At 40.5% G+C, this 25,073-nt stretch overlaps 1 protein-coding gene and 1 pseudogene across 17 annotated transcripts in view; both read left to right on the top strand.

Moving 5' to 3' along the window:
* Positions 1–25,073, top strand: part of Ltbp1 (latent transforming growth factor beta binding protein 1) — a 376,707-nt gene that overhangs the window by 222,100 nt on the left and 129,534 nt on the right. For all 17 annotated transcript variants that reach the window (XM_048353153.1, XM_048353151.1, XM_048353150.1 and 14 more), the window contains 2 exons: positions 2,179–2,250; positions 22,775–22,897. In XM_048353153.1, coding sequence (XP_048209110.1) covers positions 2,179–2,250; positions 22,775–22,897 — 195 coding nt within the window. The remainder of the gene's footprint in view (positions 1–2,178; positions 2,251–22,774; positions 22,898–25,073) is intronic.
* Positions 9,368–9,467, top strand: LOC125356940 (annotated as a pseudogene).

Here is a 25,073-nt window from a genome sequence, read left to right as displayed (position 1 = left end):
TCATAGTGATTAATTGTCTTCTCTAATTGGATTAGTTTGGAAGCCACTTCTGGTTTTTTTGAGTAGTTCATTGAAGAGTCTCATAGACTTTCCTGCTTGGGCTGGGTTTGAACTGAAATCCTCAGATCTCAGCCTCCTGAGTAGCTAGGATTACAGTGCTGAGCCACTGGCATCTGGCTAGATTTTTATAATTATTTTTAAATTCATGATGCTGTCACAAGGTATTCTTTTTATTTGCTTTTATGATGCTATTCTCAATTAGATTTCAGTCTGAAACCTGCCATCTTGAAATTGCCACTCCAGATGTCTTTTGTATGTAACATTTGTTCTCTCATTATAAATAATTTGTTTTAAATAATTGTTATTCATTTGGAATTCCTAATTTGGGGAAAGAATTCCTGAGGTTAAGAAAACTTACAAGTTCTCTAGATGCCTATAGATAATACTATTTCTTTTTGTTTGTATTTCTTTTTGCTTGTTTGTACTATTTCTTTTTGTTTCTTTTCTTGTACAGGTACTGGCCTGTCCTTTAGCTTTTTTGCTAAGACTGGCACTGTACCAGTTGAGCCACTACTTCACTTCTGACTTTTTGATGGTTAATTTTAGAGTATTTTGTGACTGTTTATGTTTCCTGATACTTTCTTCTCTAAAAGCTTTCTTTTTTTATTTGCTCCTGTTTTTGTGTTATCTTTTGCTTACCTAGTTACTTTTCCTCCCTTTCCTAAATTTCAGTGTAGCAGACTCAAAGACTTCCATTCCTGCCATTCTGTCACTTTTCTCTGGACTTACAGCATCTGAGCTGAATTTTCTCCTTCCTATTTTTTTTTTTTTTTGGTCAGTGTCCTGTATTAATCTTGATGATTTCAGTGCAGAGGTTGCATACAAAGTTGCTGTTACTTTTAAGTACGTGTTGTTGGAAGTGAATTCCTCTGTTGGCTCATTTATTGTAGAAAATTGACGCATGGATTTCATTTTAAGAAGGACAGCATGGATTATGAATGAAGTAAACTCTTACCATTTTGACATTTATTCTGTTTGTATTGTCTTAAGTGACTCAGCCCTCAGAGGCACACTTGAGGCCACATTCTTCCTGTGTCATTTCAAATCCTTCCCTTCCCTTGCTGGGTGGGTACTGGCTCTCAATCATGTTCGTACTGGAAGAGAGCAGTTCTCTTTGGCTTTATATGCCACGGTTTTGTATTTCATGCCTCTTTTTTTATATTTACACAGACATACATTTTTGTTCAAAGTACTTCAAACTTCATTCTTTTTTCATGTGGCTTTCATGTAATATATGAAGTTTTTGTTTAGCCACAACCAGAAAGAGCTTTCATTGTTGATCATTTTTTGCTGTGAAAACTTAATCTTAGATCTGCAAATAATTTCATTATGAGGCTGTCATCTGTTAGAAATGTGCTCTGTGTGAACAAGTCACTTGTCCTGTATTCATTTTTAGAAGAAAATGAACAAATAATTCTAAACCAAAGAGGATTTGGGGAGATCATCTGGTCTGGCTCCTGGCCTTGAACTAGATGACTGTTGAAACTTATAAGTTTTGTCTAAGAAGAACCCACAGAGCAGAAATTCTATGATTTATAAAGCTGTGCCAAGGGGTCTCCATGTGGGACCAAACTGGACCTGAGGCCCAGGAACTGGATGGGCGAGTCTACATGGCAAATTCTTCTCTTTCATCTTACCATTCCCTGAAGCAAACAATTGAGGAGCAGCAGTAGATCCTTTGTGATCAGAAATATTTAATCACTGATTGGAAGGAAATGCAAAACAGTCTCATGATTCAATCTCTGGCAACTTCTGAGGGCTAGGGCTATGACAGAATTTGGAGTGTGATGTGGGTGGTGAATTTGATCAGGGTACCTTGTATGCATGCGTGGAAATGTCACAGTGAACCCCCTTCCCTGTACAACTAATGTGATACTAAAACTGTTTTGAAGTATTAAAAAGAAAGGACATAATATGAAATCAACTTGAAAAAATGGTATAAAGGGAAATTAGTCGTGGACTTTTGCGTTGGGACTGACAGCTTCTAAATGAATAAAGATGTTCACAGATGACTTAAAAGTCCTTTTTTAAAAAAACAACAACCAACAACACACTTAGCTGTTTAGGATCGCCAAACTTAATGAAGTAGCTAACAAAGAATTATTTCTTCCCTTCCAGCTTATCATGGGTATAGTCAAATGATGGAATGCCTACAAGGTTACAAGCGGGTTAACAACACCTTTTGTCAAGGTAAGACCTACTGAGTTCATTGGTGTGGACTGGAGCTTGTTTAGGGGCTTTAGGAACTTCAGCTATTTTGCCACGTGTTACTCTAGAGGCCAGCGTGTAAATGTCACACAAGGAGCCACTTCCTGTGTGTGAAGCTGAGGGGAACATAGACATTCAAAGTGCAGTGCGTGGAATTGCCTTATTGCCACTGAAGCTTAGGAAGCTCATTTGTGACCTTCGCTGATCTGTGATTCCATGCAGGTAACAGTGTGGCTCCCAGTGCTGGCCACAGCCATCAATGCATGGTCACAGGTACGCACATGGCTCTAAACAGAACCACTTCACTGATAAAGCTCTCTTCTCTATCACAACAATGCTGACCATCTCAAAATATTTAGGGATCGAATATTCGTGTGAATACACTTCTAGGCCATAGCAAATACTAAAGTGAAATGTCAGTTGTTGTGAGTCTTTGAGCTAAATTTATTTTGAGCAGCCAAGCCACGCTGTACTAACAGGGGAACCTCAGGGCTCACATGTCTATAATGTTTAAAATGAGGAAGCTAGCCAGGCACCAGTATGGCTGTAGCCTCAGCTGTCAGCCAGAGATGCTCTAGAGTCTTTCTGTCCTGAACCATATATAGGATCCAGGACCCTGTGGCTGCTTTGCAGTTCTGGGATACGTTGGGACAGCAGCTGTGCATGAGAGCAGAGAAGTGACATGGGAGAATTCATACAGGTTTTAGCCTTGGGTCCTTAGCTTCCTGTGCTGCAGATCTCTGTGAGCCTCTGAGTGGAAGGACAGGAGCATCCTTGCTCATCCTTTATTGTTCTGCACATGCATGGACGATCACTACCCACCTCCTGTATGCCCGCCACTGCTGATGGCTCTAAAGGTCAGGTGGAAAAGGAGCCACATGGTCTTTTGGTATGGCATGTTTCTGAGCATTTGTTTGCCTTTTTTTTTTTGCCATTTAGAGACCTTTGAAGACTGGTAACCTTCTCTCTGACTGTTTTTATGGCTTTAGTTTTCCTCTACTTCTGACAAATAATTCACTGAAGAAGATATTTGGTGCTGAAGTCTTCTTTGGGGAAAATGTTTTAATGATCAGTTTCATTTCCCTAATAGTATTATGCAGGATTCTCATTATTTCTGGGCCATTTTTTGATAATATTGTTCATTTAGCAAGTGTTGATTACTAATTTTATTTGAAGTGTGTACTTAATAGGTTCTTCTATCTTTTTAGTGTCTCTATACAGTGACCCCCCCTCCTCCCTTTTGGTTTTGTTTTAGTGTGTGTGTTTCATTTGCAGTTGGTCTGTTATAGGCAATATGCTTTTATTTTGCATTCTGATGTTATTGCATTGAAGTTTTCTGTAAGTATTGATCTGGTTAGCTTTAAGCCTGCCTGAAATGATTGTCTTGTCAGCAATTTTTTGTTCTTCTGTTTCCTTCTTCTTCCCTCCTTTTAGACTATTTGAAATTTTTTTTCAGAATTTCTTGCTTGCCTTTTTCCATTACTTCTAAGTGCTTTTGGGCTTAGAAGCTCAAAGTATATATGGAACCACTTCACAAAGTATCTAGAAAGCCTGATTTCTGGGGATCCTTCTCTTACTTAACATCCATGTCCCGTCCTCACTGATACTTGCTGAGTATCTACTAGTATCTCCTCCTACTTGGCTATGTAATTATTTGTTTACATTATATGTTAAATATTTTCTTAAATCATTCTCCCCTAGAGACTATAATCCTGTGAACTCAGAGCCTGAGCACATGATTGGTTTTTTTTTTTTTGTTTTTTTTTTTTGACCAGTCCTGGGCCTTGGACTCAGGGCCTGAGCACTGTCCCTGGCTTCTTCCCACTCAAGGCTAGCACTCTGCCACTTGAGCCACAGCGCCGCTTCTGGCCGTTTTCTGTATATGTGGTGCTGGGGAATCGAACCTAGGGCCTCGTGTATCTGAGGCAGGCACTCTTGCCACTAGGCTATATCCCCAGCCCCACATGATTGGTTTTTTAAAAATGTGATGCAAATAAAGAGTTGACTTGTTAGGGGTACGAGATTTATCCTGGGTGTGGTGCTTCACACCTGCAATCCCAGATATGCAGAGATTAGTTGGATTATGGATGGCTTGAGACCAGCCTAGAAAAAAACGTAGAAGAACCTCCATCTCAACAACCAAGCCAGGCATGTTGGTTTGCTTCTGTAACCCCAACTATCTACGAGGCATAAGGTGGGAGGATTGAGGCCTCGGGTTGGCCTGAACAAAAACTGGAGGTGTGGCTAAAGTGGTACAGTGTTTGCCTAGCAAGCACAAAGCCATGAGCTCATTCTGCAGTAGTGATTTGAAAAAAAAAAAACAACAACAAACACAACCAACAATAACAAAAATATTTACTGATTTATTTTAATTGGTCAAGTATCAATGCCTTAAAAAAACTCAGGTGATTTTCAGGGATTCATGATAAACTGTCAAAGCATAGACTTTACAAACTTGGAATGTAATAAATAAATAATTACTTTAAGAGCTAAAGTAAATAACTCGAATAACTTCAAATTTATTATGTGCCAAACATTTCACTGATAAACTTATTATTAGGTAGTCCACATTAGTCTTTAATGGAAACTATGAGGAGCAGACACTATTAACACCATTTTGTAGATAAAGAAATTGAAACTCTAAAGTGATTGTGTCTTTTATTGCATAGAAGTGGTAAGCACCAGAGGTAGGGACCAAACCCAGTTATACTGAGGGCAGAACTGAAATTGCAAACCATCTTGTTCGCAAGAGAGGGAGCGAACATTGATTGCATTTGGTGCCCACCTACTATGTGTTTGTGTGTATGCTTCATTTCATCTTTACATGACCCTAGGAGATTTGGGCAACGTTAGTCCCAACTAGAAGCTGAGACACAGAAGACTAATTGACTAAGAAGCATCTCTGGGGTTGCTCTCCTCAGCCCTGTAGGTATCTGCTCCCTTGTCAATTTTATACATATTTGTAAAGTGTTACTAATGCTCATGTGAACTAATTAGAATAGAAGATATGCAGCCTATGCGAGCTAGAAGTTAAAACAATAATTGGATCTGTTTAAAGAAAAGATGATTATCACCAGGCATCACTGGCCCATGCCTCTAATTCCTGCTATTTTGATTCAAAGCCAGCTCAGGCAAAACACTTATGAGACTCCATCTCCAATTAACTAGCAAAATACTGGACGAAAGGCCTAGCTCACCAGCCCTGAGCAAGCAAGCCATGCAGGAGTATAAGGAGGCCCTGAGTTCAAACCCTGGCACCAGTGTAAAAACTTGGCACCAGTTTTTTTTTCTATATATTTTTTGTTATCCAAGTCAAGATTCATCAAATCCATGAGTAAAAATACCACTTTAGAAGTAGGTGAAAGCTGAGCATGATGGTGCATAGAAAAACAAAGGTGTGTGTAAACACTTCCTAGCAAACCTCTTAACCAAAGAGAATGGGAAAGTGTTAAAAAAAACACACACACAAAAAAATGTTCTGTTGTAGCTAACTGTTCAAGTCTGGTGCTGACTGCTGTTCTAGCCATCACAAAACACTAAATTTGTGGAATTGGAGTTTCCTGCTATTATCTGGAAATGGTGGGGAAGCTCAGCTTTGTATATTGTTTCCTAAAGTATATTAAAATAAAAAAGAAACTATTGCTACTATAAAAAACAAAACAAAAAAAAACCCAAAACAAAAAAAGATGCTTAAGTCAGGAGCCAGTGGCTCACTCCTGTAATCCAAGTTATTCAGAAGGCTGAGATCTGGGGCTCAAGATTCAAAGCCAGCCCCATTGGGAAAGTCCATGAGACTCTCCAATTAATTACCCAAAAGCTAGAAGTGGAGCTGTGACTGAAGTGGTAGAGCACTCGCTTTGGGCAAAAGAGAAGCTCAGTGACAGCACCCAGGTCCAGAGTTCAAGCCACGGAGGGACACACAAGCAAAAGCTTTGAGTTTTTCTCTTTTCCTCTGTTTTAATGGTTGGGTGATCCTTAGTTTTATTCATGCTGAGCCTAGCAGATGCCTCTATGTCAATGGATTCCAGGATGGTCAGCCAGTTATACCAAATCCCAGCTTTTGCTGGTCTCAGGGGTCCATTTGCAAAGCAGTGTTACATTTTTGGCAAGGATCTGGAGTTGAAGTATCTGAGAAAATTCTATTTCGTGGAGCCTCAGGAAGGCACTGCTAAATTACACTACAGACAAGCTTGACTCATAAAGGAATATGATTTCATTCAGCATAATCTATTAAAGTTGCTATTGAGAGAAGGGCTTCACTTTGTGCCTTTGTGGTTGGTAAAATGAAACAAGACTTCCTCATATTACATGGCTGTCCTCTCCTCTGTTCTTCTAGGACCTGGAAGCTTTGTGATGGTGTTAACTAACCCCCAGAAACTTTCAAAAGGAGCCCATTAAACATCTAATTACTTGTGCGTTCCATTGTTCTCACAGCCTACCATCTTCTCAGTTTACAAAGCCCATTTAAAGCTAAAGTGATTCATAACTACGATTACATGATTTCCTTCAATGAAGTGAACTCATGTCCCGAAGCAGCTCCTACTAATCAGAGCTCGATAACAAAGAACCAACTGTGCACAAAGTTAATTTGAGAAGCTTTTAGGTAATTGCCCTCAAAGTTAGGTTTTGTTCCCTCTCATTCCGATGGTGTAATTACCTTTTCAAAGGAATGATGTATTGCCTAGACAAACTTGGACTGGGAAACCTGCCTCTCTGCCCTTGTGATGTGGAATTGCTATGATTCGTTTCACTCACCATAGCAAATAATGTGGCCATATTTGCTGGTGGGTCTAGAGTGGCATCTGTCACTTGTCACTTGATTTTAGTATGGAGGGTTCAATATAAACTAGCATTAAGTGAACCAGTTTCTCGTGGGACTAACGGTAGAACTCCTCCTCTTGCTAAAGGTCAGGCCTTCTCTGTTTTCGCCATCATGCACCATGACGTAAGTGCATTCTTAAGAAGTTACGTGTAAATCACAGTTTAAAAACAGAGTTTGTAGCAGAGTGCTGGTGCTTCACACCTGTAATCCTAACTGCTCAAGAGGCTGAAATCAGAAGGATCATGGTTCAAAGCCTGTTGGGGCCGAAAAGTTTACTAAACTCTATCTGCAATTAATCAGCAAAAAGCTAGGCTAGAGGTATAACTCAAGTGGTAGAGCACTGGCTAGGAAAAAAAAAAGCTGAGTTATAAGTAAGCCCCTTAGATCAAGCCCCAGTGGCTGCACAAAAAAAGCAAATATCTAAATATCTCTTGAGATTGTAAAGTTGCTTTTCAGCTTCACAACTTTATAGATATGAAATATTGTTCTGTTTCTGTTTTCTATATTCTATGTATCTATGGTGGGCAATACTAAAATAGTAGAAGCTAGTGACACCTTTATAATCAATACTAAAAATTAGTAAATTTTTTATTACTATTAGTCATGCAAGGCACTTTTTCTTTTGACATATCCATATACACATGTAATGTACCTAAAATCAAACTCACCCCCTCCATCACTCTCCCTCATCCCACTTATCTTCCCAAACCAATCTTCACAAATTTCATTGTTTCATTTTCACATGTAGGCATACTAATCTTTCACAGTCTTAAACTTTCTATTTACTTATTTATTTTTTTGTTTTGTTTTTTTGGTTGTGGAGCTTGGACTCTGGGCCTCGGTGGTTGGTGTCCCTGAGCTCTTCAGCTTAAGGCTATCACTCTACCACTTTGAGCCACAGCGCCATTTTTGGTTTTCTGGTGGTTAATTGGAGATAAGAGTCTCATGGGCTTTCCTTCCTTGGCTGGCTTTGAACCGTGATCCTCAGATCTCAGCCTCCTGAGTAGCTAGGATTACAGGTGTGAACCACTGGTGCCCAGGAGTCTTGAACTTTTTAAATGATACAATATTCCATAGAATTAGTTGAGTGGTAGACAGATGCCACAAGATGAGTGATGAGGAAGACCTTGTTCTAACCTCTGGGATGGAGTGAAGTTAAGCTGCTTGGATCAGCGGAGTGCCATTTGCCTCACCCCCTTCCCCACTTGCTGAATTATTGCTGACTCCAGATGAATTTTGAAAGGAAATAGGAAAGAGCTGTCCACACTATTTTGGTATCATTTAGTTATACTGTTTGTTTTGCTTTAATAGAATTCAACACAATAACAGTGGGAGACTAAAATACCCCATTTTCACCAGTAGACAGGTCACTAAAAAAAAAAAAAAGAATAAATTTATCAAATACCTACATCAGGGCAGTGTAATACTCATTACCAAAAACTTTTACTGAAGGGTTCCTTTCAGGCAGAAATCTCTCTAAAAATACATATTTCATTTGGACATAAGAAAAGATAATGCACTTTTTTTTCCCCAGGAGCTTATGTGTGAATTAAATGAAACCCTGCAGACTTTAGTAATATGCTATTTAAATAAACAGCAGATGGGACTTTTGTTTAGGAAGAGCTTGCCTGGACTATTGCTTGTATTTCAGAACTCTTCATGATTCCATAAAGCCTGGGCAGGAAAGTCCATGAGACTCTTACCACTAATGAACCACCAGAAAACTGAGGTGAAGCTGTGGCTCAAATTGGTAGAGTGATAGCCTTGAGTGACAAAAGCTCAAGGACATCACCCAGGCCCTGAGTTCAAGCCCTGAAACTGACAAAAAATAAAAAGACGACTAGATAGATGAGAACTTGAAAGTGCAAATGATAGCTGCTACTCAAAAGGCTGAGATTGAGGATCACAGTTCAAAGCCAGCCTCGGGAGGAAATTTTATGAGTCTCTTCTTTCCAATTAACTACCAAAGAGCCAGAAATAGAGAGGTAGCTCAAGTGGTAGAGTTCCAGCCTTGAATGAAAAAGGCAAGGGACAGTGCTCAGGCCCTGAGTTTATGTCCCAGGACTAGCACATACACAAAAAAAGAACAAGTGAGTCACACAATGCCTACTTACTCAGCTAGAGACAGGAGTGTGGCCTGTTATGATTAATTGCAGACGCTATTTGCATTAACTGTTTGCAATAATTTATGGGCTCTGTTCTGCATACTAAGTAAAACTATCAATCTTAATATGGTGTGAAATAAACATTACTCATAACATTTGTTCTAGCACTGTAGGGCTTGTGTAGCACATGTAGAAAAATTGAATCTGAACAGAGATGATTGTGTTCCTTGTGTTAGGTTGACATGGGAATTCATGAAGTATTTGATACTTTTGAAACCACACACCCAGCCTTTGGGTTTCTTAGCTTTAGTTGTTTTTCCAGGTCTTTTACTTTGGCTTGCATGGGCCATAGACAACAGTCTCCCCACCAAACACCTCCTGCATTGCTGAGATCACAGATGTGCATCACTGAACCTGGCTAATAGGTCAAGATGGGGTTCTCACTAACTGGTATTTTTCCTGACTGACCTGGATCTATGATCCTTGTGACCTCTGCTTGAGATGAGAAACTGGAATTAACAAGTGTGAGCCACTGTGTCTAGCCACCACATCTTTTTACAGGCAGGGAAATCATAGCTTAGAGCTCGGTGAACAGCAGAGTGATGTGAGATGCTATCATATGCATTATTGTCTAGAGTTGCTTGGCTTGTTTCAGTTGTTTACTTTGGAAACATGGAGTTCTATAAACTTTGTTGCTTGTTTTTATGGCAAATTGGCTTCTTTTATGTGTCTGCCTTGTTGTTAAAATGATTTCTCTGTCATTATTTACAAGCTCTTGTACCTCCCTTGTTTTATCCTGGGATCTTTAACAAGAAGAATATTTGCAGTTCTAGAGACTTTTCCTCAAGGCTGGAATCCCTTTGGATTCTGAATCCCTTCCCTCTCCTCTTCTTTCCTCTCCATCAGATCTTCCACAGTGTCTTTAATAGAGCAATCATACGATGGCTGGTGCTCAAGTGGCGGGGTGGGGGAGGCAGTGGTTTTGCTGAGCTGGACCAGGTGTAGATGACCTTGATGAGACTTAGCCAAGCATCTGTGTCTGGCTGGGTGGTCCAGGCTGGGGTAACTCAGCTCTCTGCTAAGGTCTCCTATCCTCTGGATAAATAGTTTGGTGGGAGCAGCAAGGTTCTAAGAGAAAGACAGGGAAACACTCAAGCTTTTCAAGACCCAGACTGGGAATTGTCACAAGGTCATTTCTGCAAGGTATTAATGACTTGGGGGGGGGGGGGGAGAGAAGTCACAAGGCTAGTCCAGAGGCATAGGGCTGGGAAAGATGAGTCACGTGGCAAAGGGCAGGAATGTGTAGACATGGGAAGTGACACCTCCTAACAATCAGTCTACTAGTTAGTCTATTACACTATGATGATTTATACTGATATAGTGAGGATAAGTGGGTTTTAAGAAAAAAAGAACTCGAAGGCCTGTGTTTGTATGATGGCGAAATTGCTTTGCATGTAAACTTGAGAGCCATATTTAAAAGGTATTAGTGAAAAATGTAATATTTTTTCTTTTTTTTATTAATTAAAAAATTTTTGACACGGTGTTGTGCAAAAGGGGTACAGTTACATAATAGGGAAGTGTGTACATTTCTTGTGATATCTTACACCCTGTTTTTCTTTCCCTTCCCTAGATCAGGTAGACATATATACAATACACAGTGTACCAAAAACATATACAGTAGCCACGTGGCCTACGCCAAAGGAAATTCACTTAGTACTTTAAATGTAACGTCAACAATAGAGTTTGCTTATCCTTGTCTTATATGAACATACATACATAGCTTTTGAGCTATTGTGATCCACTGAGAGGTCTATTTTTGACCTTTATATGTTGAGTAGTTGTTTGGTTTTAGTTACATAATGTAGGGTTGCTGACCCAAACCTGTGGGAAATACCATTTGACAAGAAGTTTTTGGTTTTGCAGACCTGGTCTCTACTGTCTCCCCATCCCCCCACCTTAACAGTCATATATCAGGGAGATCATGCCCCTTTGTTTTCTGTGTTCTAGGCTTGTCTCGCTCAACATTATTTGTTCAAGTTCTGACCATTTCCCTGCGAATACCAATATTTCACCATTTCTAAACGCTATGTAGTATTCCATTGTGTATAGGTACCATATTTTTTGGATCCATTCATCTGTGGAGGGGCATCTGGGTTGTTTCCATATTTTGGCTATTGTGAATTGTGCAGCGATAAACATGGAAGTGCAGATGTCTTTTTGATATCTTGAGGCCTGTTCAGGATAGATGCCTAGGAGTGGTATGGCTGGGTCATAGGGTATGTCTATGTTGAGCTTTTTGAGGAACCTCCATACTGTTCTCCAAAGCAGTTGTACTAATTTGCACTCCCACCAACAATGGAGAAGGGTTCCTCTTTCCCCGCACCCCCTCCAGCATTAGTTGTTGCCTGAGTTCAGAGTATATATAGACCATTCTAACTGGAATGAGGTGGTATCTTAGGGTTGTTTTTATTTGCATTTCCTTTACTGCCAGGGATGTTGAACATTTCCTCATATGTTTCTTAGCCATTTTTATCTCTTCTCTTGTGAAGTCTCTCTTTAGCTCCTTTGCCCATTTCATAATTGGTTTATTGGGCTTGGAGGGGCTTAGTGGAAAAATGTAATTTTTGTATTAGATTGTATTAGAAATGTTGTATTGCACATAGATTATAGATAATTAGGTGATTCTGATAGAAATTATATATATATTATAGATAATTAGGTAATTGTATTAGAAATGTTATACCGTATACAAAGTATAAATAATACTTATAGGATTTTATAGCTTTGTTATTACAAAGTGAACACATCTATATAGTTACCTATAGCTCAACAAGTAGAATATGTCTTGTACTTCAGAATATGTCTTGTACTTGTACTTCTTGTACTCCCTCATTTTCCCTTCCTAGTCTTTATTTTGTCCCACTTTTTCCAGAAGTAATCATCACTCTACCTCATAACACCACAGATTAGTTTTATTCATTTTATGAATTTTCAAATCCAGTGCATTCTCTAGTATCTGGCTTCCTTCCTTCACTAACAGTCTATGATGAATGACATTTTAATGTCAAGAGTTCTGGCTAGTTAAGGATTAATATCCACTGAAGTGTTGTTGTTTGTCCTCTTGCTTGTTTGGTAGTACTGGGGATTGAACCCAGGGCCTCCAGCCTGCTAAGCAAGTACTCTACCACTTGAGCCATACCTCCAGACCTTTTGGTTTTGGTTTAGTGTTTGCTTTTTTTTTCCAGGTAAGTTCTCAATTAACTTTTCTTTAGCTAGCCTCCAAGTGTGATCTTCCTACCTCTGTCTCTCAAGTTGAGTTAGCAAGGATTGAGGGCATACACCATAATGCCAAACTATATTGACATTTTTTATTCAAAACTGTCTCAATTTCCATTCCTTCTTCATATTCTTTACTGACTTTTGTGCTTGTGCAGCATTGCTCCACAGTTATCAATTTACCATAGGCAATTCTTCTATTTATTTCTAGAAGGAAGTAGAGAATAGTTATGGCAGTAATGTAAGTATAAAGATGACACTTAGAACCTACTGCCTTTGGATTTTGCTATATATTTGGGAAATAGCAGTGGAGAACCAATAGTTATGCACTAAGACTAGAGTCACACAGACTTGATAATTTAGTTCTTTAAAAAATTCAATATTCTCAGTACAGGAAATGTATCCAATGCCTAATGTATGAAAATGTAACGTCTCTGTACATCAGTTTGATAATAAAAATTTGAATAAAAAAATTCAATATTCTCTTTTTGTGCCTCATCTACCAAAGGATTATCATAATGTCTGGCTGTCCTGAGGGATTTAATCTAAGAAATTATAGCATGCTTAATACAATGATGACTAATGTTTTACAATAGTTATTGGCCTTCAGAGAATTGGCAGATATTTTTTTTCTAATCCAGGGTGTTAGGTTACTGACCTGGGCATTCTCTTAGAAATATGGCTGTGGTTTCAAATTGAAACCCACACAGGGTTTTTAGTAGAATGTCAACAGTTTTGTTTTTAATCAGGATTTGAGCATCCTATTTCAGCATTTTCAAATCAGAAGGGGGACCCATTCTTGTGCATTTTAGAAACTTATTTCTGGTGCATCCTTTTCACTATGTACAAATCACTGGAAGTGGATTCAAAAGGAAATATTTGTTGACTTTATTCGTGTCTCCTCAGGAAAGGCAATGGCGAAGTAAGTCATTATCACATTGTATTTTCCAGCAGCTCTTTGACCTGAATCTCTGGGACTATAAACTCAAGAAGCTGACTGCTATCTGAGTGATGAGGAGATTCCATGATGGATTTGGTTATTGTGACTATTTCAAGGAGAAATTAATGGAGTGAAAGTCTAGGACCAATAGAGGAAGCTTGTATTATGAGCAGCTTTCCTGGGTAGCACCTGTGGAGCACAAAATGAGTACAAGCTGTTCTTTGATCATTCTGATGTGAAAGGAAGGGGGTTGTGCCCATCGCTTGACTTCTTTCAGCGAGTCCAGTGGCTGAATTCATCCCGTGGCAGATTGTCACTGAGAGTGTCAGGACGGTTAGGGGTTGGGAGTTGTAGACTGGAGCATCTGGAACCAAATCTTTGTAAACCTATACCATGATTTGAGGCCCAGCCCTAGAGGGCAACGTTTCCCAAGACATACCCCACAGCCCACTGGCTCAGAGAGATGTTAATGAATTGTGTGTGAAAAACAGTTCCACGGCCAAATGTGCAGAAAACACCCAGTTAAACAAAGAGAACCTGGGGTCCTTGCCAGAAGACTTCTTGGATCTTCCCTGTGCTCTGTATACAGAACATGCTGTTTCCCCAAACAGAAATGGTTGTAGGGTCTTTCCTTTAGTAGAAGCCAGTCCAAAGCTTGTGCTTTATTGCTCTAGAATATTGGTCAACAAAATTGTTCTAGAATATTGGCTTATTTATCTCCTCACATAATTTTTGAAATACTGGTTAAGTTGGCATCTGCCTTTAAAAAGTAAATTGGAATGATACAACAGGATTCATTACTGGGGGCTGGGTATGTGGCTTAGTGGTAGAGTCCTTGCTTAGCATGCATGAAGCCCTGAGTTCAATTTCTAAGTACCACATAAACAGAAAAAAAGCCACAAGTGGTGCTGTAGCTCAAGTGGTAGAGTGCTAGCCTTGAGCAAAAGAAGCTTAGGAACAGTGCCCAGGCCCTGAGTTCAAGCCTCAGGACTAGCAAAAAATAATTCATTACTGGCATGTTTATATGAACTATGCACTGTAGCACATTCTCAAAAGAGCGTGTAAGTTGACTCACCTAATTGGTGGCAGTCATCTAAACTAATGGGCAAAGCCAGGCCTAGGAACTGGAGGAGATTTGTCATTTTTCCTGTGACTCCCACAGGCTGTGTTTGCAAATTGTTGATTAGTTCAGTGCCTATGAGAATTTTATATTGCAAGATACTGTATCTAGAAAGTCTACAAAGATGCTTCATGGACAAGAAGTTGTCAAGACTTGGAAAAGAGGGGAAAAGCATGGAGAAAGGGGGAGAATGGAAAAGGAGATTGGAAGAGTAACAGAGGGAGTGAATGGGATCAAAGTACATTACAAACGATCACAATCAATCGGCATAGGCTAATACAGGCAAATGAAGAAGCTGTAAAGGAAAGGAAGGTTGGCTGTATTAAGAGATCACTTTGCAAGGAAGCATTGGAAGACTAACAGAGTAGAAACGGACTCCTTTGAAAATCTCTGTCCATCATCAGAGCTGAACATAACATAGCTGGATCTCTTCTGGCTCCAGATCTTTCCACAGTATGAAACTCCTGTTCTGGCCAGGTGATGGTAGCTCATGCCTATAATTCTAGTAACTCAGGAGGCTGAGATCTGAGCATTGTGGTTCCAAGTCAGCAATGGCAGAAAAATCCATGAAATCTTATCTCAGTAAACGACTCTGAAAAGCCAAAAGTGGAGCTATGGTAGAGTGCTAGCCTTGAGCAAAAGCTCAGAGACAGTATCCAGGCCCTGAGTTCAAGGCCCAGAAACAGCACAAAAAAAAAAAAAGAGAGAGAAGAAAGAGAAAAAAAGAAAATCCTGTTCTGTTGCCACCTTGTACCCAAAGCCTCTTAATTATGACCATGCCCTGCTTCCTATGTGAACTTGTGTCACTGAGAAGACAGTAAATTATTATTCACTTTGTTAAATGTGCATACATAATATTTATTTCCCATAAGGGCACTTACACTGTTTATATCATACATGACGTGCCTTACTCCATTTAGTCTTAACATTTGCAACCCTGGAAATGAGCAGGTAGGTTGTTTGAGAGAATATTTAAGCTTCAAGTACCATTGGGGATTATCTGCTCTAGCCCCTTCATACTACATGGAGAGGAAACTGGGGTGAAGAAAGTTTTAGTGAATTGTTTCACATGACAAATTTTAATATCCTCATTAGATCAAAAGCTAGGTGTGAGTGGAATCTTTCACCTATAAGAATTGTTACCTTCTTTTATCTTTTGAAAAATATGATATTGGGCAATATTGTCTCTCTAAAAAGATAATGACTATTCTTGTATGGGTGACCATCCAGAATTGCTACAAGTTCCCAAGAAATAAGTTGTTCTACCATTTTAGACTTTAAAGAAAAACAGACTTTTTTGTTTGGCTGCTTGGTTTTTGTGACAGCAAGCACTGGGACTTGAGCTCAAGGACATGTATAGTTTTGCTTAGCTTTTTCACTTCCACTTCCAGGTTTTTGCTTGTTAATTTGAGGTAAAAGTGTCATAGACTTTTCTGCCTGAGCAGGCTTTGAACCTCAGTCCTCAGATCCTAGCCTCCTAAGTAACTAAGATAACAGGTATAAGCAACTAGTTCTTGGTTAAAAAATAGTGTTGTATCCTTTTTTGTGTGTGTGAGTTTCAGTCCTGGAGCTTGAACTCAGCACTTGGGCAATGTTCCTGAGCTTTTGTGTTTAAGGATAGTGCTCTACCATTTGAGGCAGAGTTTCACTTCTAGTTTTTTGTTGTATGTGTATGTGGTTAATTGGAGATGAGCTCTCATGGACTTTCCTCCCCAGGTTGACTTTGATCTGCAGTCCTCAGATCTCAGCCTCCTGAGCTAGGATTCCTGGTGCCCAGATTATGTTGTATACTTGAAGTTAATATGTGGTAGGTACAATACATGAGCACATGGGAGTCTGATGTGAATCTTCCCATCAGCCCCAGCCCCAGGTCCAGGGATTTTCCACCAGTGAGTGTTTCGCGCCTGTAATCCTAGCTAACCAGGAGACTGAGATCTAAGGATCATGGTTTGAAGCCAGCCCAGGCAGGAAAGTCTGTGAGACTCTTTTATCTCCAATTAATCACAGAAAAAACTGGAAGTGGAGCTGTGGCTCAAGTGGTAGAGCACTAGCCTTGAGCTAAAGGAGCTCAGGGACAGAGCCCAGATAAGCCCAGCTCAGGATCAGAAGGAGGAGGAGAAAGAGGCTGAGGAAGAAGAGGAGGAGGAGGAGGGAGAAAGAGGAAGAAGAGGGAAGAGGAGGAGGAGGAGGAGGGGAGAAGGAGGGAGAAAGAGGAAGAGGAGGAGGGAGGAAGAGGGGAGGAGTAGGAGGAGAGAAGGAGGGAGAGAAAGTGGAAGAGGAGGGAGGAGGAGGAGGACGAGGGAGGAGGAAGAAGAAGAGGGAGGAGGAGGAGGGAGGAGGAAGGGGAGGAGGAAGGAGGAAGAGGAAGGGGAGGAGGAGGGAGGAGGAGTCGTGTGAGCCTCTTGTTTCTGTAGACTTGTTGCCTGGCCTCCGGCAGTCCCTGGGGTGGAAATAGGGAGTCTGGGGTACAGCTTCTCCAGCCTGCATTTCAGCCTTTATTCTATTCCCTAGTCCACAGCTATGTGGGGGTGATCATGCCATTTCTGGCAAGAATAGAACTGCAGTTTTCCAGGGAAATCAGTAGTCTCTGTGGAAGGAGACATTGAATCTATTCAGTTATTTGTCTATTTGTTTTTAAAAACCCAACATTAAAATACTTTTGATTTAATCAGAATGTATTATTGACCCAGTAAAATGTGAGATTGCAGAACCTGTATTCTGTTTTGCAACTGGAAGTTACTTAGGATGTTATAAGTTTTGTAGTCAAGTTAGAAGTCTTCCTTTTCCTTGTGGTGCTGTTGAAACTGTTTTTCACAAATAGCCTTAAGAATCGAAGTCTGAGGAGAATCCTAATTCACAATTGGCTGGTCATGTTTCCTATGATTGTTAAATTTCTGCCTGGTTCTGTCTTCTTTGAGAGGGTTCCTTAAACGTTTCCTTTCTAGTTGTTACATGTTCTATTTAAGTCATGTTTTATGCTTCCAGAATCTCGATTTCCTTTCAGTTTATTTAGAAAGGACTTAAAGAGCTTGACGACCTCCTTTCATGTTATTAATTTCTGAGATTCTACGTGGTGAAGTCATGAAGGAGGAGCTTTTTGGTTTTAATTTTCTTTTAGCTCTCAGGATATTGACTGTTACCCACTCACCAATCAGGAACAAGGCAGGTAATGGCAAAAAATGGAAAGGAGAGGATCTCTATGTACATTTTAGATGGCAACTATTCATGAATGGAATGCTTGGCAAAGTTGAACTTGTAAGTTATTTGTACAGACACTGAGTCAAGTAAACGAAACCCTTCTAGTCTGCCCTCTCCTACTTCCGCTTCCACCTCTTCTTGCTCCTGCAAAGCCTCGTTTCAGAAAGACTGTGTTTTTAAAGTGAAGTTCTTTTTCTTTTTCAAAATTATCTTTGAGCAGTTCTATAGAGGAGTTTCAGTAAAACATGCCAGTTCATGAGTACAGTGTGTCTTTTGAAAATATATATAAATGTATTGTTGTTAGCAAGGTGTTGTACAGAGGGATTACCATTTCATAAGTCAGATAATGAATGCATTTTTTTTTTTTTTGCCAGTCCTGGGGCTTGGACTCAGGGCCTGAGCACTGTCCCTAGCTTCTTTTTGCTCAAGGCTAGCACTCTGCCACTTGAGCCACAGCGCCACTTCTGGCTTTTTCTATATATGTGGTGCTGGGGAATCGAACCCAGGGCTTCATGTATACAAGGCGAGCACTTTACATCTAGGTCATAATCCAGCCCCAAGTGCATTTCTTTTTATGGAACAATATTGCCCCTTTCTATGCTTTCCACCAGCTTCCCCTACAATGTATCGTGTCACCCCCTCCATCATTCTCTCCCATGTCTCCCAGCCCACTCACCCCTCAAGTTCCCTTGTTCCATTTTGCTAAATGTGTATGGAGCATTGTGACTGTATTTACCCACCCTTCCTGTCTCCATCAGAATGACTGTTTTCCACTTATGAATGCCCACCTTCAGCAAATTGTGCTTCTCAGTGGGGATTTTACTGACATGGGAAAGAAGAATCCTTTCCCAGGGGACCCTCACACTTTCAGGACGATGAACATTGCTCCCTAGTGCTCATCCATCCACTTCATGTCCCCCAGCGCTGTGACAACCCCATTGTGTCCTAGGCAAGACCATCACACCTCCTTTGGGGGAGGGGGTGTCTCAGACTGATTCCTACTGAGAGCTAAGAGGAGAGTAAGAACATTCCTGTTCCTGAATGCCTGGTCATTGTGTATAGGCCAGGAAATACAGGAACATGTGTTGGCTCTCACTCCCTGCAGAAGGGTGAATGAAAGGCACAGGGAGATGACATTGTACTCCAGAAGATGACATTGCATGCCAGCATGGTGATAAGTCCTGGGGATGGAAAGTGACACAAACACTTTCGAGATCTTTCTAAAGTAAATACAGGGTCTTCTCCATTGATCTAAAATTATGCATCTAGATATACCCCAAAGTAGTGAGTACTGCAGCCTTCCAAATATGTATGTATAAGAACATTCATAAATTGTCACTTGGGTGTTTTTTTTGGGGGGGGGAGCTTTTTGGTTTTGGTTTTTGTGCCAATACTGGGGCTTGAACTCAGGACCTGGGTGCTGGCTCAACTTTTCACACTCAAGACTAGTACAGCTCCACTCCAAGCTTTATGGTGATTTACTCGAGGTAAGAATCTCACAGACTTTCCTGTGTGAGTTGGCTTCAAACTAGGATCCTCATATCTCAGCCTCCTGAATAGTAAGGATTACAGGCATGAGCCACTGGAAGGGTTTTGGGGGACACTGTAATGTGTGTTAGAAATGAAAGCCTATGTTTCCACATTCCACAGGGTGAGTTGGGGGCAGTAGTGATTATAATCAGAGGAGTAGAACTAGGATGAATCTTACAGGTCTCCCCTTCCTAGTGGATTTTCCTATCCATACCCAGAGGTTCGATTGGATTGGATGTTACTGTTTGTTTTAAAAATCTTAATTCCTGGGCTGGGGATATGGCCCAGTGGCAAGAGTGCTTGCCTCGTATACATAAAGCCCTGGGTTCGATTCCCCAGCTCCACATATACAGAAAACGACCAGGAGTGGCGCTGTGGCTCAAGTGGCAGAGTGCTAGCCTTGAGCAAAAAGAAGCCAGGGACAGTGCTCAGGCCCTGAGTCCAAGGCCCAGGACTGGCAAAAAAAAAAACACAACAAAAACAAAAACAAAACAAAAACCACAAAAATCTTAATTCCTATTTTCTATTCCCATGACATCTTACTCTGGGGTGTGAGTCGTGTTGAGCAGAGCCAAAGAGGAGGCATTAGAAGAGGGCTCCAGGCAGAGGTTATAACTGGGCATTTAACCTGTGGGCCAGCATCGAGGCTGGGATGGAGCAGTCTTAGAAATCTTCTAACAAAGGAATCTTCTGGGTTCCCAGGGGGTGATCGTGGGATGTAAAGAGCACCATGAGCAAACAAGGAAAGGAGAGAACAGTCTCACCCTAGTGGGGATGGGAGAGGAAATGGAGGAGCAAAGATTTTTGTCCAGTCTGTTTGACCACAACTGGCTAGTTACCCAAACTTGAGGTTTCACTTGGAACATGATAAGGGCTTTGCTTGTATCATGTAAGCGCCAACTGGGCTTGGCTGTCTTCCTGGCCCTTCATGGTGGTTTTCTTAAGAAGAATGAGTTATAGGGAAGTATTTTCAATTACATGCCACACATCAATGAGCATCACAGCATGATTCACCCGTGATAGAGAATCAGATGATCAAACACTGGACCAGATGTTCTGCCAAGTGTCATACATCCAGCAGCCAGCTTCCAGAAGCATCCAAGATGGAGCAGTAGAACTGATAGATTGAAGATGTATTCATCTATCATCTGCATGCCGTGGAAGTTAGAGTGGTCAGTGATGCTAACTCGAAAATGGAGTAGTCTGGATAAAATAGGTACACACAGAAAGCGATACCTTCTTAGAACATCATGTATTTGTGTTTAAACAATAACGATTGCTTATTAGTGATTTATTCAAGACTTGTTTTTGTATGGGTACTAGGGCTGAACTCAGAACCAGTAGCTGTGCCTTAGCTTTTTTCACTTAAGGTTAGCTCTCTACCACTTGGGCCACAGCCCCACTCCTGCTTTTTGTGGTTAATTGGAGACAGGAGTTTCATGGACTTCCTTCCCTGATTGCTTCAGCCTCCTAAAGTAGCTAGAATCACAAGCATAAGCCATATGCTTGGCTATATTTGTTTGTTTGTTTTTTGCCAGTCCTGGGCCTTGAACTCAGGGCCTGAGCACTGTCCTTGGCTTCTTTTTGCTCAAGGCTAGCACTCTGCCACTTGAGCCACAGTGCCACTTCTGGCCATTTTCTATATATGTGGTGCTGGGGAATCGAACCTAGGGCTTTATGTATACGAGGCAAGCACTCTTACCACTAGGCCATATTCCCAACCCCTATTTGTTTCTTTTGTATAGACCCTGCTAGGAATATTTTGATACTATTGTGTTCCATTTTAATTTAGGAAATTAGTATTTTAAGCAAGAGCCAGTGGCCTATCCGTTGATGCTCAAGAGGCTGAGTTGCAAGGATCACAGTTTGAAGCCAGCCTGGGCAGGGAAGAGTGTAAGATTCTTGTCCAATGAATCACTAAAATGCAGGAAGTAGAGCTGTGGCTCAAGTAGTAAAGCAAAAAAGGTAAGAGACAGCACCCAGATCCTGAGTTCAAGCTCAGGACTGGCAAAATAATGATAATAACAATAAATAAAAGTGATTAGTAAGTTGTAGAAGAATTAATGGTGGAAGAACAATATAAATATATTTCAAATTATGGTATTAACAGCCAGTGTCTGTTAACTATTAAGCTAAATATAGTATACTGGATCAATTATAAGTAGTTAATTTAGGCCATTCTTTCTTGGTTCTCAACTCTTTTTTCATGTGGCTATATCCAGTTTGTTTTCAAAGTCCCCACATTTATCTTTGTGTCATTTTGATTTCTTCTGGACCTCTGTGTGTATTTAGATCATCCCAACCTCCATTTCCAGCCATTGCTTCTTTATTCAATTTCTTCCAGAATCTTCTGCTGCTTCAGAAAGCTCTACTCAGGTACCCCAATATAATCTTGGTCTACGACACGGAATTCTTCATCTTCTGGAGTTTGTTTATTTATTTATATATATATATATATATATATTTTTTTTTAAATCTCAGACTTCCTTCCACAAACCCAGTGGTATTCATTCTTTCCTGTGAAGCCTCCCGGTCATCTCTGAGCCCTCTCTCCTACCTTCTGTTGGCATTGTGCCACCCCATCTGGGACTACGCTTTGTTACTTGTTCTCAAGAAGAATCATTCTGTCCTCAGCTTCCTGACTCCTCTGTCACCATTGCTTCTTCAGTGATGAGACTCGTGACATGTTCTTGTTAAGTCAAGTGCTGGGCTTAGAGCCTGGCTTCCATTGTATTCCTCTCCACAGAATGTTAGGATAGCTCGCTGTGCTGCCTCAAATTGGATCCAAACTTGCCTTGGCTTTTACCAGCTCTGTCTCTAATTATTCACCTTCCTGAATCTTTGTTTCCATCCGGTGTTTGACTCACCATTTCCTGTGCACTTTCCCCTGGCAAATTGCTGTGCCTTATGCTTGGGTGTCCACTCACAAATATCTCTTCTTGTCCTTGCCATCCATTCAACCTATACCCACCCCAAAGTCCTACCTCCTCTTCTGTGCTGTTTAGCGCCGTCTAGCTGCCCTGTCTCTTTACACAACTTTACAACTGGACATTTTCAAGTTATGCAGTTCTTCTTGAGGAGATAAACTGTACTTTTTAAAAAAAACAACCTGTATTGTATTTTTTAACCTGAATATTCTTCCCATATTTTAGTGTTCAGCTAGGCTTCCAGAATGTCTAGGATGATACTCTACCTTACCATTGTGCTTTATAATGTCTTACCTACACTGAGACTCCCAGGCACACTGTCTGGCAAGGACAACCTTTTCTCATTTTTATTACTCATAATGCAGGGACCTAGTATGTAGAGCAAGGTTTATTTAAATTTTAAGTACTCAATGAATATTCAGTAATCTTAGGTCTCTTATACCTGCTGCATTCTCCTCTCCCCACTTGCTCACAAAGATATGTATGTATGTATATATTTACTATAAGAGATTATAGTGAAAAAGAAAGTTGGTAGACTGTATTCTGTGTGGTTGGCTGCTCTTCTGAAGGGTTGTTGCCTTCCAACAGATATTAACGAGTGCCAGCTGCAAGGCGTGTGTCCCAATGGTGAGTGTTTGAATACCATGGGCAGCTATCGGTGCACCTGCAAGAGAGGATTTGGGCCAGACGCTACCTTTTCGAGTTGTGTTCGTAAGTACTTATGAATTTTTATCTTTATTCTTGCTTCCTTCCTCTTTATCAGTTGTCTTTGAGGGTTATCTGAAAGAAGGGAAAATACTCCATTGTTAATGGCAATCACAATTATGCAGGAAAATATGTCAGTAAAAATGACAGGAAGGTTAGGTGCTAGTGACTCATGCCTCTAGTCCTAGTTACTTAGGAGATCTAGAGGACCACAGTTCAAAACCAGCCAAGGCAGATAACTCCATGAGACTCTATATCCGATTAGCCAGCAAAATGATAGGCTGGAGGCATGGCTTCAGTGGTAGAGCACAAGCTAAGAAAGTCAAGCACACACGAAACCGTTAGTTCAATCCCCAGTATTAGCAAAAAATTGAAAATAAAAAACAACAACAAAACAAAAACAACCCTAAAAATCGGGCTAGGGGAACAGTGCCACTTGCTCATGCCTATAATCCTAGCTACCCAGGAGGCTCAGATCTGAGGATTTGAAGCCAACCCAACCCATGTTGAAAAGTCAGTGAGACTCTTATCTGCAATTAGCCACCAAAATGCTGGAGTTAGTTGTGGCCCAGGTGGTAGAACATTAGCATTGGGTAAAAAAGCTCAGGACAGCACCTCAGCCCTGAGTCCAAGCCCCAGGACTAACCCATGCACGCGCGGCGCGCGCGCGCACACACACACACACACACACACACAATTCAGAACAGAAGTCAGTAAAATTGAAAATAAGGAAAGAATAAAGGAAACAATGAACCCAAAAAGCTGATCTGGTTCTTTGAAATTCAATCAATAACTCAATAAAATCAATTGAGAAAAACCAGTAAAATCAGTAAATCACTAGCCAAGCTAACTCAGAAAATAAAAGAGGGAAGACATAAATTACTAGTATCAGGAATGAAATGGGGAATATTATTATAAATGCAACGATCATTTGAAGGATAATTAACAATTCTATGCCCTCAATTGTTTGAGGGGGTGGACTTAGAACCCAGCCCCAGGCCTGTATGTGCTGAGCACCACTTCTCTTGCTGAGCTACATCCCCAACCCTGTGCCTTCAAATATATAACCTAAATGAAATGCACCAACTCTTTAACTGACAAGAGAGAGAAGACCCGCCACCTTGTAGGCTAAAATAAACCAATGTTATGAGAGCTTCTCCAAAATGTATTTTATTGCATTTGTTAAATTGCGATAGCTTAAACACAGACTGGGGAACAGCCACAGCTAAGGACAAAAGAAAAAGAGTGGCTCATCAGTGGCTCATGCTAATAATCCCAGCTACTTGGGAGACGGAGATTGGGAGGATCAAGGTTCAAGACCAACCAAACAAAATGTTAGTGAGACCAATCTCAACAAACAAGTTGGTGTGGTAGATTGTGCCTGTAATTTCAGCTTTACAGGAAGAATTGGTAGAAGGATGGTCAGAAAATATGAGCCCATATATGAAAAATAATTCAAATAAAATTTGAAAAAGCACAAAGGCTGGGCATATGACTCAGGTGGTACCACCAAAAAAATAATAGGAGGAGGAAGAGGAGGAGGAGGTGAAGAAATGAGATAGGAAGGAAGAGAAGAAGAAGAAAGAAAGAAAGAAAGAAAGAAAGAAAGAAAGAAAGAAAGAAAGAAAGAAAAAGGAAAGGAAGAAAAGAAAGAAAGATGGGTTTGGAAATATGGCTTAGTGGTAGAGTGCTTGCCTAGCATGCTTGAAGCCCTGGGTTCGATTCCTCAGTGCCACATACATAGAAAAAAGCCGGAAGTGGTGCTGTGGCTCAAGTGGTAGAGTGCTAGCCTTGAGTAAAAGAAGCTCAGGGATGGTGCCCAGGCCCTGAGTTCAAGCCTCTGGACTGGCAAAAAGAAAAAGAAAAGAAAAGAAGGAAGGTAGAAAGGAAGGAAGGAAGGACAAACAGGTTTTTCCTTCATAACTATTTAAATATTCTTTAGTCTGGATTAAATTTTGTCTCAGCTTCTGGCTTTAATTTTTCCAAATTCTGACTCACTGGACTCTGATTTTATGAGGTTTCACTGTACTTTCTCAGTTGGAAAAGTATGGAGAATACTTGCCGAGGCTCTGCATTTTAGATTTAATGGTTGCATTCTAATTTCAAATATCCTACCCTATTGTCCGCTAAAACCACCAAATGCTTAAGAGGACTTAATATTTTACTGCACAGATTGCTTTTC

Source organism: Perognathus longimembris, chromosome 8 (genome assembly GCF_023159225.1).
Source record: "Perognathus longimembris pacificus isolate PPM17 chromosome 8, ASM2315922v1, whole genome shotgun sequence".
Lineage (NCBI taxonomy): Eukaryota > Metazoa > Chordata > Mammalia > Rodentia > Heteromyidae > Perognathus > Perognathus longimembris.
The sequence above is the reverse complement of the archived record's forward strand: the minus strand, read 5'-3'. Positions and strand labels throughout refer to the sequence as shown.